Here is a 14,343-nt window from a genome sequence, read left to right as displayed (position 1 = left end):
ATGCCAACAACAACCCTGTCAAGGACTAAAAATTATGATGTATGAATGACTCGGGTGACAAATTATCATGGTGCAGCGCTAGACCTTTGGGCTACTGAGCACCTGACATTCCCCTCTAAGTGTGACCGCGTCAGAGAACCTGAGTTACCCCCTAATAGAGAAATTGAGTCTTTATCTGTCTCCAAGCAACTTAAAAGTAATACCACAGTACATTAACACTGCAACTGATTTCTGAGCGTGCTCTGCTGCGCAGACGGTAATCTCTGTTGAGGCGTGCATCTGGCACGTGGCTGGAGAGTCAAATGTACCTCTGGGATGTATCCCATAAGCCCACTCTCTCTGGGGTCTCATCAGCAGGCTCCACGGGAGCTAGCGTAAGCAAAACACCTGCACTGTCACCTCGCAGATGTACTGAAGCTGCAGTGGAATGCTATGAAAAAGAGTGGGGTGGGGTGGGATCGGGTTCCTGCAGTCACGTCACGGATGCGCAGCTGCAGTCAAGGTCATTGGGATGGCTCTTTGTCCATGCAATGGCTTACATTTATCAAACTGAACTGCTGCCAGGAGATGCACTCCCTGAGTTTTGGACTGTGGTGCCGATGGGACAAACCATTGAAATATTGCTTCTGACCCTCCGAAACAGTTGCCATACTTCACTGCCTTCCCCTCAGATCTGGCATCAGCGAGCAAGAATCCCCTATCATTCTTCATCAGTCAGAGATCAGACCTACACAATGTCTGCACAATGAAGACCAACACGCCCAACATCTTCTGTGGTAAATTTGACCCATTCCATCAGGGTTTGGCAAAAAAAAAAAAAAAAAGCTGAAAATTGCAGTAAATTAAAACAGCTGATTGACACAGCTAAACAAATCGAGGCATGACACGCCTGTAGATGAAAGACCTGTTGTTGACTGATGACCGTGTGAGACTACAGGAAGCATTGAACCATTAGTGTTAATTGCTCAATTAATAACAGAGCAGTCTGAGGTCAATAAATCATTTCACTGCAGAAGATTCAAAATCAAGTCCACGGTCCATGAAACATAGATGACATAATTTATAAAGCTATCAATTTGATTTTTCCCCCCATCTTATAGAGGTCTTATTTGCGAGAACAGGAACATTTTAATCAATCAGCAGCCAATGTTTGCTCTAAATTTCAGTCTCTAATATGTAAAATGCATTCTTGTTCATCTTCAGAAACCCCATATTACCGCATTTTTAATTATGCATCTGAAGAAAAAAGGTTTTTTCTTCCACAGGTGAATCCATTGCAATATATAGCACGAACCACAAGGTGGCAGCCAACATTAGCAAACTTTTGTAGCATGATTCTGAACCAAGAAATAGTCCAAAGGAAAAGTCACTTGGAGACTTAATAAGGTGCCAAACCCGGTGAGCTGGATGTCAGGATGGGAACAGAGATTAATCTGCTTCAAGGAAATGCTAAGCAGACGAGTGATGGACCTTCATTTATAAAATTTTGGATTCATGTGCTATCGTTAGCGCTGCTCTGAATAATATACCATGTTTGTAAGCATTCATTAAAAGAGCACTTTTTCCACAGAGTAACTTCCTGCAATTCAGCTCCAGTCCAGAAATTTAAAAAAGTATTTTAGATTCTCGAAAGGTGTCTTACTACTTGGTTTTAATTAATATATCTAATGCAGATATGTGTGCTTGATATTTAATGGGAAGCAAGACGCAAATCATAGATGCGGTATATCATCTGAGTGATTTGGCTAACATTTGGTGTGTGATGGAAAGTACCAGAACATGCACTGGACATCCTGGGTTCAGTTTCCAGATCATTTTGCAAGCTGAACAGTCCATAGGAACAGTATCGCCGACAGAAAGCAGCATTTACCGTTAAATCACTACCTACCAGATCTGTACCTCAGTCTCAAGGTATCTGGTGAAACAGCTTGCAGGAGACCCCCACTTCGAACTACGTGAGGAGCTTCACAGCGCGGTATGTGCATCAGCTAAATGGAAGCACTGGACTTGGGACTTGGAGGAAGAACGTGGTCTGATTACTCATACTGTCTATAAACAATGACAGGAAACCCATTCTGGTACATCAGCAATAATGAATACAACAAGCATACTTAGATTAGTTTATTTATGTCTGTTGGTATACAATGAAAATTATATAAGAGACACCTTTACAAAATAAAGTGAATTTGCAGTTATCGATGACTAAGTCCAGGCTTTGCAAGGGCATTTCTGAAGACACACAACAGTAATGAAGAGAGAGAGAGCCTCTCTTGCAGAAAGGTCTGGAAAATTCCACACTCTGGTCAGCTCATAACGTTGTCTCACCTGCTTAAAATAAGGAAAGACATACAACACACTGACAGAGATGTGTGGAGTGCTGTCTCCGGGCGGCGGGCTGTGGGTTCAGCACAGGTCTTCTTGTAAACTGTTTGGACGGGTCCCAAAGCTGTCAGCAGTAGTCGCTTCCCTGAAAGCACCCAGGCGATATCTCGGGGCCCTGCCCTCCACCCCGCGTCCTTTCCTCACGAGACGATACTGTTACACAAACAGGCAAAATTGTGCTTCTTACGCAGAGTGAGTGATTTGCCCGGTGATGTAGTATCTCTCAGAGTGAAACACTTGACCGAGGTGAAGAAGGGAGCCATGGTGACGAGGAGCAAGCGGGCTGACGGATTGTGTAACTCCCCCTCCACATGCCTCTCAATCACCCCCCTCCAAATGTCTGTCTTGACGTCCTTCCCAAGGAGGCTCTGTCACTCCAGGCCAAAAAATATCCATGCCAACCAGATCATCTCTATACTCTATGCTGTGAGTCTCCCTTCTTGGGGGTAGGGAAATGAAAAGACCCAAAAGAGGGGCCACGGACTGTCAGAAATGATTAGGTTAACTGGCAAGTTTTGACCAGCAATCACTCCTTGTTGTACAGCACAGATCATGGCTAACCACAGTACACAATGGGCGAGGAGGCCAACAACAAACACTTGGAGTTGCACAATCAGTCATAAGCAGGGACAGATACATTTTTCAATAGAAGACACGTGCATTTTGGCATTAAGCTCAAAATGATTTAGACTAGTGTTTCCCAACCCAGTCCTTGGGGGAACCCTGAATAATCCACATTTTTGCTACCTCCCAGCTCCCAGCCAATCAGGAACACTGAATACCTGGTACAGGCGCACTGGGAGCTGAGAGGAAGCAAAAATGTGGACTGTCCGGGGTTCCCCCAAGGACTGGGTTGGGAAACACTGATTTAGACCATTCATTAGCCATTACAAGTAGGGAAGTAACTAACAACACAGGAATAAAACTATTATGAAATAGGAGATACTTCAAATACTACGTAACATAAATGTATACTTCAAAATATTGCACCAACTCAAGTGGCAAATATTTATCTCATATTCTCTCCACTTGCCCACACCTTGTGTTCCCACAAAATCTATCTCTTTCTTCTTTTTCTCACGCACACACATGCACGCAACACACTACACATATACACAGAGAAACACAATGTAGTGTCACCCGACCTCAATACACCAACATTATGTAAAAAAAAACATTTACGTGTGACATATATCTTGTGTTAAGCTACATCAAGTGAATGTTCTCATTTTCAAACTGTACAGTACTTACTGAAAAGAATCAGAAAATGATTAAGAAGTCATTCGGGAAAAAAATCTAAAAGAAACTTCTCCAAGAGGCAAGATACCAAAATTGAAATTCCAGGAAATGCAGCAAAGGTTTATGACATTTTTTTTTTTTTTTTTAAAAGTCATATATTTTGTAGTGCTTGACATCCTCACCAGAGCTGAAAAATGTCTTTGTTCCCAGCCAGAAGAAAGAACAAAGTACATTTAATTGAAGATACAAATCTCGTAAGTTCATATTTTCTGCACAATAAGACACAAAAACAATATATATACAGACATTTACTTTTCATTCAGTCTCTCATTTCAACTTTGGTCAAAATACTAGCAATGTAACACTCTCGAATATGAAAAAAGGCAACAAAGTGTAACCTGAGATCGATATTTTAGTTATCTGATAACATTTTAAAAAATATGTGGTTACTTCTCTATTTGGCATTTGAGGAGAATAACTTATAGAAGATTCTGCTAAAAGCATCCGATTTTCCTCAACACTAAGGGTGCCTTTTTACGACATATTGGCCAGCAATTTCCGTCAATGATGATGTGGAGGCACGAAAAACAAGGGAAGATAGCCTAACTTAAGGTGACTAACGTAAAAAGGCTCATGTAGGGTATCAAACAGGGGCGAAAGCATCATGGTTACAATCATGCAGAAGTTGGAGGCAGCCTATTCCAAAACGACCTCCAGTCTGACAACAGACGACCTTAATTACATGGAAGGTGGTAAACCCACAAAAAAAAATACACTGTATCACAAGAGAGAAAACTTTTTTAAAATGACAGACCATCCTGATGAGAAATAGGAAGTTAAAATCTCCGTTTCTAGATTATTCAAAATAGTTACTTATGTCTTGCCACATCTACTGAAGCCACCATAGGGCAAAACAGTCTGCTGCACAATGTCTAATAGCCTGTCTTTCTTTGGTTTTTTTTCTGGAGACATCTTATTGAGTGGCTATTGGAGCAAAAGTGCTTATTAAAAAGAATGTAACAAATTTCCTGTTGGTCCTTGGGGGATAGTCTTTGTTTTTCCTGTTGCTGGAAGCAGACCTTTCTCTTGACTTCCCATGTGTTGTTTTGCTAAGAGGTCTGGGAGATGACTGGGAGGGTAGATCAGAACCTTCCCCCCCCCCCCAAAGTTAACCATACCTCTCCAGCCCCTACCTCCCGAACTTCCTACAGGACGTGTGGTGGACAGCACCCAGCTGAGAAGACCTCCCTACGCCATGCTGCTGGTGGGCGTGCTTTGGGTGCTGTCAATGCTGCCATTGGCGCTGCTGTTTTCAGAAGGGGGCGGGATGGCAGAGACCGGATCCTGCTTGGTTGGCGAACGGGGACACCCTTTATGAAACATACAAAAGAGGCATCACCCTTAGTGAGAAAAAACAAAATAAGCATCAGTGAGGCAGAAGGTAATGTCACTTGCAGATCACCACAGAGTTGGCCCACAGAAACAACAAACCCACCCCTGAGGCTGCATTGATGGTTCTGAACCTATTTGTCTCTATCTGCTGTTATTGAGGCTCATGGCAGTTTTACCTACACAAAACTGTTCTGAGGGCAGAATGAAAAATTATTGGTTCAAAGAGTTAAGGGGTTAGGGTTTACACACACACACACACACACACACAACCTGGGCCATATTCAATAAAACCAAGCAGCATTGTATGGACTGATTCCATGCCCTGGCTTGATTTATTTTTTAAATTAATTTTTGTCTTTGTCTTGTACTGTTGGCATGAAGCGTTACATCTAGCGATACCAAAGAGAAACAGCATACAAGCTGGCATCTTGCTGATTTTAGGAAAGCAGGACTGAGAACTCACCAGTACGCACTCTGATGAACCACAGAATTCCCACGAAGACCACGCCAGTCAGGAACCCCCCAAAAGCCACCCCCAGGACAGCAGAGGGACCAAAATCAACACACTGCCCTGAAAACGGCAGATGTGACTCGTTAGGATAAGCACAGTACTGCGATAATACACTTCCTGTAGGCTTCCTATCGGGATCGTATTTAGTTTTAGACACTACTCTGTTTGTCGTCTTCACAAAGTCTGTTACGTAAAAGACCAGGGCAATGAACCAGGCATGTAGGAGGACTTCCAGGCGAAGGGCGGGGGGTTATGGGGGGGGGGGGAGGGGCAGAGTAAGGGGTAAAGAACAACGAGCCGAAGCAACAGCATAAAGAAAGGGAGTACAGAACATCCAAACAAGGTGGCTGCGGAATTTATTGCCATCAAAGAAATGTCAAAAACTGGTTTCAGCTAAAGTAAACAGAAGCCCAGAGGGCAGCGTATGAACTTCTTAAAAATGCACTCATTCATACAAACATACAGGTATACAGGCGAATGAACATTGCCTTTGCAAGTCGCTTTGTTTGAATAAAAAAGATGTCAGTGAAGTTACTTGGTTACGTGATGTAATCTGACAGCTATTCTGGTTAAAGGACATCGCGGTCAACCTTCTGCCTCATCCCTCCAAGAGCACAACCCACCCCCGCCCCCACCCATCGCCAGCCCCCGCTCTTTTCCCAACAAAGCCAAACAAGCCAGCTGCAGGTGCCGGGGACTGCTCCCCGATCTCGCCACGACCAACGGGCTCGCAGGCCCTTCCCCTCCTGGCTGCTCCGAGCCCTGATGTGGATCAGGGGGTAAGTGTCAGCCGGCTAATCGTCAGGCCCTAAGAGGCACTGACCTTGAAAGTGTCTCACTTACACTGTGCACCTTCCCAGCTGGCCCTCACAGTCTAAACGCGCATGAAGTGTGGCCTTCTGTGCTGAAAGATGCTGCTTTTTGTTTCTCTTGGCCTCCAGTACTTATACAGCTATAGTTATATTTCCTATATATAGCTACACCAAAATGAATTCCATCCCACCGGGGGGTGCACCCCAGCTGCCTGAAATAGGCTCCAGGACCCCTGTGAAGTGAGATGGTATGGGTGAGGGTGGTCTATACTGTAACTCATTCTTCCTCTTAAAGGCGTATTACGATACTACAGTGAGATAAAAGTTACATTTTATATTAGAATCTATCTATCTATCCATCTATCTATCTATCTATCTATCTATCTATCTATCTATCTATCTATCTATCTTTATAAAGGCCTGTGTCACGTGACCAAATCATGGAAAAATGTATTTTTATTTCCTTGTTCTGAAGTGTCAGCTAATAGCTGAGGAAGCAGGCACAGGAAGCAGGTGTCCTGCGAAGGAGGGGCTTGCATTTCTGTCTCCTTGGGGGGTAATGGAAGGGGTGCAGTAAATCCGCCCTCCATCATAAAGACGACTGTTACAAAAGAAACAAGGCAAAGATCTGAAAGGAAATACGAAGTGAAGCTGAATGATCCCTTGTGGACTCGATGTCCGCTGAGCATCTGCTGGGGCCAAAGCAGAATGACTGGCAGGGAAAAGGCGAATCCGGCCCTGGAAAGTGATGTCACTGGCATCCGTGCCTGGCAGGGTTTTTAAGGTCACTAAGCAGCCGCACAAGGGCTGTTTTACAGCAGGAAGCTTTAGACTTCCCCTGCTGGCTTCAGTCCTCACCCCAGCAAACCCTATTGTCCCTGAAGTCACAACCCCATTCCAGGACACGAAACAGAGGAAAAGAAAACAGACAAAAACAAACATCGCGTCCACACCTATTTATTTCCACCCAGAGCCGATGATAATCGGCTTCTATAAAGGGTCGCCGGAAAAATACGGATGCAAGACAACAGGACAGTGAGGCGGACATAAGCACAGGTGACCGACCCCCCCCCCGAATCGCTTCTGGATCGACGGAAAGCGGTAGCGTCTGATGCCGTAGACAAGGCACGCGCTTCGCTTTAATGAGAATCCGCCCCACCCTCTCGCTCCCCCCCATTCCTGATTGTGGCCAGGAGGTCAGGCAACAGAAGCTTCCGGAGGTGAACCCCCACCGCCCCCCAGCCCCAGCAGACATCCCATAGTCGCCAACTTGACGACAGCCAACGGCCATCACACGTCGTAGGGCGACCGCTGAAAGGAAGTCTTTGGAGTTCAAGGCAAAGGGTGGTTTTTTTTCTCATTTAAATTCACTGTTTTTTTGTCCATTTTGAACAGGAAGAAAAGCAAAGTGAAAGAATAATATGATGCAGATTGTTTCTCAAATGCGAGAGAACAAAATATTCTCTCTTGTACTACGGTCTTTCAGTCTAGACAAAGCTCTCTGGTCAGATACTCACTGGCTGGAGATAAGGATGCTCTGGTGATCTCTAAGTTTCTCTTCACGGAGCCAACATCTATGCATTGATAATTTATCTGGTGAAAGATAAAAAATAATCAGCAAAAACTGAGCTATTGCACACTGCTATTGTTCTGCCTAAATTGATTGCGTTGGATTCACTCGCAATTAAGATAAAACATGATCTGAGACACACATATATAACCCAAAATTCAATGTATTACGTTATATAATTTGAGTTGCGTAATGTGGGGGTGATGTACGGCTCAGGGGATTAGGGGGGAAGGGTGCCGGTATAAATCCTGTGACTGGCAAAATGATACCACCATTGGGCCCTAGAGCGTGGCCCTTTACTTTAAGCATGTGGGTCAACCTTGCGGGTCATATGAAGCTCTCATCTATAATGAATTACGGTATAGATACCTTAATAATGCAGTACAAAGCACCCTTAATGCTTATACTGAGCATTATAATGCATTATCACTTGCTATGAAATTGTTTATAAATTACTAAAAACTGGACCTTGAGTAAAGTGTTACCAAAACCAGCTGGTAATATGCTAAGTCCTCGTCATGCATGGGACACATGTTTATCACTAATCAGAAAGCAAAGGGACGTCTTGCTCTTTGCCGTGCCTCTGTGAGAGAGACTTGGGGTATCTGGGTGGGGGGGTAATGACACTTGGAGCTGTCAGCTTTCTGGCAGGTTCCTGGCACGATTCCTCCTTCTCAAGCTCATCACGTTACGTCATACGACTGAAGCGCAATGTTATGCCGCTACTTGGGGAGAATGGAATTGACTGACAATGCACGGCCTGCTGTGAAAGGAGCCCGACACCCAGAGGGCTGCCTGGCAGGCGGACGGACCTCTGGGATGCACATCTGGACGGGGCACTCCAGGAGCCAGCTGGTGGGGCGCAGCTGCCGGAGAGGCAGGAGAGAAAAGCTGAGCCGGACGCTGTGGGGGCACACTTTGGGCGGGCAGTGCTCGGTGGTGAAGGGCAGGCTCAGGCTGGCGTCGCAGCTGGACCTCGAGGTCACTATGCACGCGGTCACTTGGAGATAGAGGGACATGTTGATGTCGCCCAGCGTGCGGTAGGCAACCTGTAGTGGGCGAGGTACCGAAGGATGTAAGGAGCTGCAAGTAATCAGCTAGTGAGCTAGTAAGTCAGCACTGTCTACATAAACCAGTACAGGCAAAAGCACCTCTGAAGGCAATAGGGAAAATAAAATATTTATATTCTATGATTTGGATAGGCTCAGTGCACACTTAGAAAAAAAGGGTATAAATTTGTACCTTTGCTTGTCACTGACGCTGTACCCTCAAGTGTCTGCTACTTGTACCCTTAGCTGTAGGTAATTGTACATTTTAAGGTACAAAAATGGACTCTGAGGAACATTTCTGTAGCATTGATGGTACATTAATACTGTTTGTACTTTTGGGATGTTCCTCAGAGTCCATTTCTGTACCTTAAAAGGTACAATTACAAGGGTACAGACCCAGTGACAAGCAAAGGTACAAATTTTTAACCTTTTTAAGTGGACTGGGAAACACTGGTCTAGGGTGTCCCCAGGCTTGTGCCTCACCATGGCCCTGTACTGGTTAAATTGTTATGGAAGCTGGTGGGATTGATGGATTTCCGTGTTTGAATTTAAGCTGGCTGCTGCTTAGGAGTCACACACGTTTCTGTATATGGAAAGCAGGAGTCATCAGTCCCGGGGGGGCCTGTCATACCTCAGCATAAAGGGGCTTGTCGCTAGGAACCCGGGTCATCAGGTCGATCGGATCGCTGAAATCCGGGGAGGTGAACAGCTGCATCAGCAGAGGTACCTGGTCTTTCTGGTTATCCGGGGGGGGCTGGCTGGGCCCAATGTCTGGGTAAAAAGAGCAAGAGAGGGATCCTGTGTCTACAGACGAGAATTCAGGGCACACAGCAGCAGAAACCGTTACCTGAAGGAGATTTGATAAACTGAATAAGAGATATGCGAAATGTTTCAATTAAAAAATAATTCAGACTCAGAAAATACAGTACGACTTAAGGCCAGGTTTTTAGTAATTTATAAACACATTCATAGTTATAATAGTTATAATTCAGAGCATTCAGAAAGCAGTACAAATATGGCTATAAATATTTTTCAAAAGGCATAATACATTATAGATATGTGTATTATGCATTATGAATGCTCTCATGTATAATGCACTATACATACCTTCATAATGCATTATAAAGGTTGGTATAAGCATTAAGGATGCTTTGCACTGCATTATGAATATATCTATAGTGCATTATAGATGAGAACTTCATAAAGCATTCATAATGCACAACAAACATGGCTATAATGTCTCGTCTTTTTATAAATATTTATAGTCATATTTGTAATGCTTTATGAATGCATTATAATGCATTATGAATGTGCTTATAAATTACTAAAAACATGGCCTTAAGTGTTACGGAAAATATATTTTCCATACAGAAGAAACCAAACTATTAAATCTGATAAATTCATATTAATACAGAACAAACTGCTGTATATATAGTTAGTCCTGTCAACCATTTTGCCAATCATTAAATATCATATTAATATAGTTATTAAGATGTTTATTATACTGTAAGCAGGTTAAGATCTAACATCCTTTCTAATATAAAGCAACAAAGACCTTCATATTGTCCTTGGAGCTTAAACGTAGCTCACTCAGGAACTTATCACAGCCAGGAAAACCTGGAAGTTTCATGAAGATATTGTTAAATTGCCGGAATCACACTGTTCTCTAAAGTCCCCGGTCATCATGACTAATTCAAAGACCATAAGTGAAACTAGGGGAAAGTAAATCAATCGCACAGGAGATGGCAGGACTGGTGGCATAAGTCAACACGGTGAATTATAAAGCCACATACCAGAATACTCTCATGCAAATGGGAAACGTGTGAGACAATCCCACACAGAGCAGGGCAGCAGAAAACATTATGGACATGACCCCTGCCAGAGAAAGCCTGCGGGATAAAAATCAGATACAGCGCAATGCAGGCTCTGAAGAACGACTGCCAAATGGGGTCTTAACTTTGGATGGGAATTATGCAGTTCAAGGCTTGATTCCAACATTGAATGTGAAACAGATAAACACTGAGCTAGATGCAGTCGCATTACTGACTGCAGCAAGCTGCGCGATGTGCCGCTAAATCATGCGACACTAAAACCCCAGAACGAGACACCCCTGTCCTCATGTAGGCGGATTTTAACGCAACACAACAAGACAAAGAAAGTCGAGGAACAGACTTTCGCCGAGCCCAGTTGCAAATGCTTGTTGACAAGGAGGACACAAGGGCACGCTGAGGTGTCATCTGCCTGTGCTTTTCTGGGAGCCAATGGGACAAAGGCTGATTAGGCTCCCCAGCTGTGTCTGTGCCTGTATCCGGAAGGTCGCTGGCTTGAATCTCATAGCTAGCAGAGTAATCTTATTGCCAGTGGGCCTTTGAACAAGGCCCTTAACCCAAAAACTGCTCTGGGGGTGACAGGAAAATGGCCCAGTACTCGGTCCCAACTGATATGCAAAACCCAAAGAAATCCTGAGTACTTGTGCTTGTACAGATGGCAAATAAACTATCGTCATTATATTGTAATCTTTTCCTTTCTAGTTATAATTGTGCTAGCAGAGCTTGATGGTCCATTTGGTTGATGCTTGCTGATGATCTTATTTCCCAAAGGCAGTGTGCTAATGCTAATTAGCCTTCCCAGAGTCCAAGGTTAACTAGACACCATATTAGATACTTTCAGAAATAATAAAGAGCATCTAAAGACCATTGGTGCCACACCAAGAAAGCAGAAAAGGGGAAATGGCACTTTTTCAGGATTATTTGGGTCACTATTGATGCTGAAGAACTTGACACAGCACGGCAGTGTTGCCCAGCAGAGTCCTCGGGGACCCACAGATGGTCCATGTTTTTGCTCCTTTCCAGTTCCCGGTCAGACAGTCCACATTTTTGCTCCCTCCCAGCCAAAAAACGTGTACTGTCTGTGGGTCTCTGAGGACCGGACTGGGAAGCACTGCAGTACTGAAAACCAAGGGCCGTGAGCACAGCAAATTCCGATACACATTTTGATCAAAGTGAATTTTTTACCACAGATTTGGTGTTTACAAACTGCAAAGTTTTTTTCTCAATCAAAACATTTTGCCAAGGAAACAGACCAGTCTTGCCTGGGACACATCTGTCTGCGTAGAGACAAGTTGGTGATCCCTGCTGACAACCAATAAAATGCTCATTCATAGGAACGGGTAAGTAACTGCGGAGAATAAAGTGCACCCCCCCTTGCTGGATATCGCACACGATGTTAGTCACTAACATCAAACACTAAGTCATACATTGAGGACAGGAAATCCACCGTGCATGGAAATGACAGCAGCCTGTCTTTGTTGCCACTTGCCAGTGCAACTTCATGACAGCTTGCTAAGGGAAGTCTTCTGTGCCTAACTAGTACACGATGCTCCTGTCAACACACAGCTGATCAAGAATGGAACGTGATCATATCTAGTTCTGTCTACTGCTGGATACACTGGATCCGGCAGTTGTAAAGGAATAGCAACATTGATTCTGCATTAAAAGAAAACATCCCGGTTTCTTTATAACGGCTTTCTCCACCACTTCGTCTTTTGGCAGACTTTCATACACTACTGTAAGACTGTCATACCGAAACTTCGGTATTTTACGATACTTTGAAGTGGTAAATGATTCAGTGCTGGAGCATTCGGTAACTTCCATATTTAAACGGCGGCATCGTGATTTCACGATTGTGCCGACTGACAAATGGACGTGCGACGTAGCAACGCATCTCACAGCAGTTTGTTCAATGAGAAAAAAAGCATGGACCAAACAAGGTTAGAGGAATATGGTGACAACTTGTAGCGACTGTACTGTAATTCATAGTCTCTGGCCAAACATCTCGCTGACTACCCGTCATGCCCGGCTCGTACGCTCCTCGTGTGTGCCACGCCCCCTGATTACCCACGTGTGCTTCCCTGATCGTCTCCAGCTTTGTCCGCTTACTTTGATTAGTCCCATCCTATTTAAGTCCTGGTCTTACCTGTTCCCCTTGTCCGTCATTGTGGTTATGGTGTGGTTTGTTCCTGTCGGATGTTCCCTAGTCTTGATCCCGTAATAAACCCCTAGTTTTGCCCTGATCTTTGCCTGTTTGCCTACTCATTGCACGCCTGCCCGCACGATCGCCGCTCTCCCCGCACGTGATCGTGACACTACCATCCCAACCAATACTGAGAGCTCAAAAGCTAGCCCCTTGGTAAAAAAAAACTTGGTAATTAATACTTTGATGGTATTAATATTTAAATTACTTTTTGATGGTATTAATGTTTAAAATAATATATCAAGATTAAGCATACAATTACATTTTTTTGTTGCTCCACTTTTTAAACAGTTGGAAGGCATTGTTACACGACTGAAATCTGAATATTTTACAAAACTTACTTTTCATATTTAAGTTTATTTTAGGTATTTAATTTCCTTCCATTTGTTAATGAAAATCTTTTTTATTGTTGTTGACTGCTGTTTTTTTTTTTGAAGTATGAATAAAAGTTAAAAATAAAGAAAAAGAAGAAGAAAAAATAAAATAAACCCATTTACCTTCGGACTATAACACTTTAATGTTCTTTCATTTTTGTCGTAGTATCATATCAGTATCGAGAACTATGATATTGATATCAAAGTCAAAATTCTATTGTGTCAACCCTATACTACCGCACATCTTACATGCTTTTATCTTTACTGTAAACACAGTAGCCCAAAGAACAATTAATTCTTCACAGCTAAAGGAAAAACAACTGGGAATGCATCTTGACTTAAGGCCTCCACAGACAAAGCAGTGGAGCAAAGCGATGTCAAGTGTGAAGGCACACGAGAGTTCAAAGGTCGTACACTTCACTCCAGAAGGAGATGTTCTGGTGTGAAGAGACACCAGAGGTGAAAACTGGGTCATTGCCTCCATCTCTCCGATGGGACCTGTGTCATACAGAGGAACAACCTTGTCTGGGGAAAAGACATGGACTATTTGCCATGAAGCACAGCACTGTCAAAGGGTAGCAGCCTTTGAGGAGATGGAGCAGGCATCCCTGACATTCAGCTAATGTCCAGGCAAAGTGGGTCAATAGGCGTAACTCTTATACGTTTGGCAGAGCAAGTGTCGACCAAAACAGTGCTACATGGAGATTCAGCTCAGAGATCAGTTTTTGCTTAGAAAGCCTATATATATATATATATATATATATATATATATATATATATCTGTCTCTGGTGAATAATACCAAAGATTTAGCTGGGTGTGGCTTGTCCGTCCTCTAACCCTGTTAAGTGAAACTTGAAGCGGAACGTTATTACTGTTTCCAAATTTAGTAGCAAAGAAAATGTCCATTGTAGGATGCAGCAACAGCAATGTATTGTGGGAAGAAGGATTGCTGCGAGAGAGAAACAAAGCAAAGATGTGCTT

At 43.6% G+C, this 14,343-nt stretch overlaps 1 protein-coding gene across 2 annotated transcripts in view; it reads right to left on the bottom strand.

Annotated features, from left to right (window-relative positions):
• Nucleotides 1-2,106: 2,106 nt before the first annotated feature.
• Nucleotides 2,107-14,343, bottom strand: part of LOC125746855 (endoglin-like) — a 40,009-nt gene continuing 27,772 nt past the window's right edge. The window contains exons 13-17 of one of the 2 annotated variants that reach the window (XM_049021424.1): nucleotides 9,587-9,726; nucleotides 8,719-8,955; nucleotides 7,854-7,929; nucleotides 5,477-5,584; nucleotides 2,107-4,991 (exon numbers count right to left, since the gene is read on the bottom strand). In XM_049021424.1, coding sequence (XP_048877381.1) covers nucleotides 4,870-4,991; nucleotides 5,477-5,584; nucleotides 7,854-7,929; nucleotides 8,719-8,955; nucleotides 9,587-9,726 — 683 coding nt within the window. In that variant the 3' untranslated portion in view covers nucleotides 2,107-4,869. Of the gene's footprint in view, nucleotides 5,022-5,476; nucleotides 5,585-7,853; nucleotides 7,930-8,718; nucleotides 8,956-9,586; nucleotides 9,727-14,343 lie in introns of both variants that reach the window. The other variant, XM_049021425.1, reaches the window with a different exon arrangement.

Source organism: Brienomyrus brachyistius, chromosome 7 (genome assembly GCF_023856365.1).
Source record: "Brienomyrus brachyistius isolate T26 chromosome 7, BBRACH_0.4, whole genome shotgun sequence".
Taxonomy (NCBI): Eukaryota; Metazoa; Chordata; class Actinopteri; order Osteoglossiformes; family Mormyridae; genus Brienomyrus; species Brienomyrus brachyistius.
The sequence above is the reverse complement of the archived record's forward strand: the minus strand, read 5'-3'. Positions and strand labels throughout refer to the sequence as shown.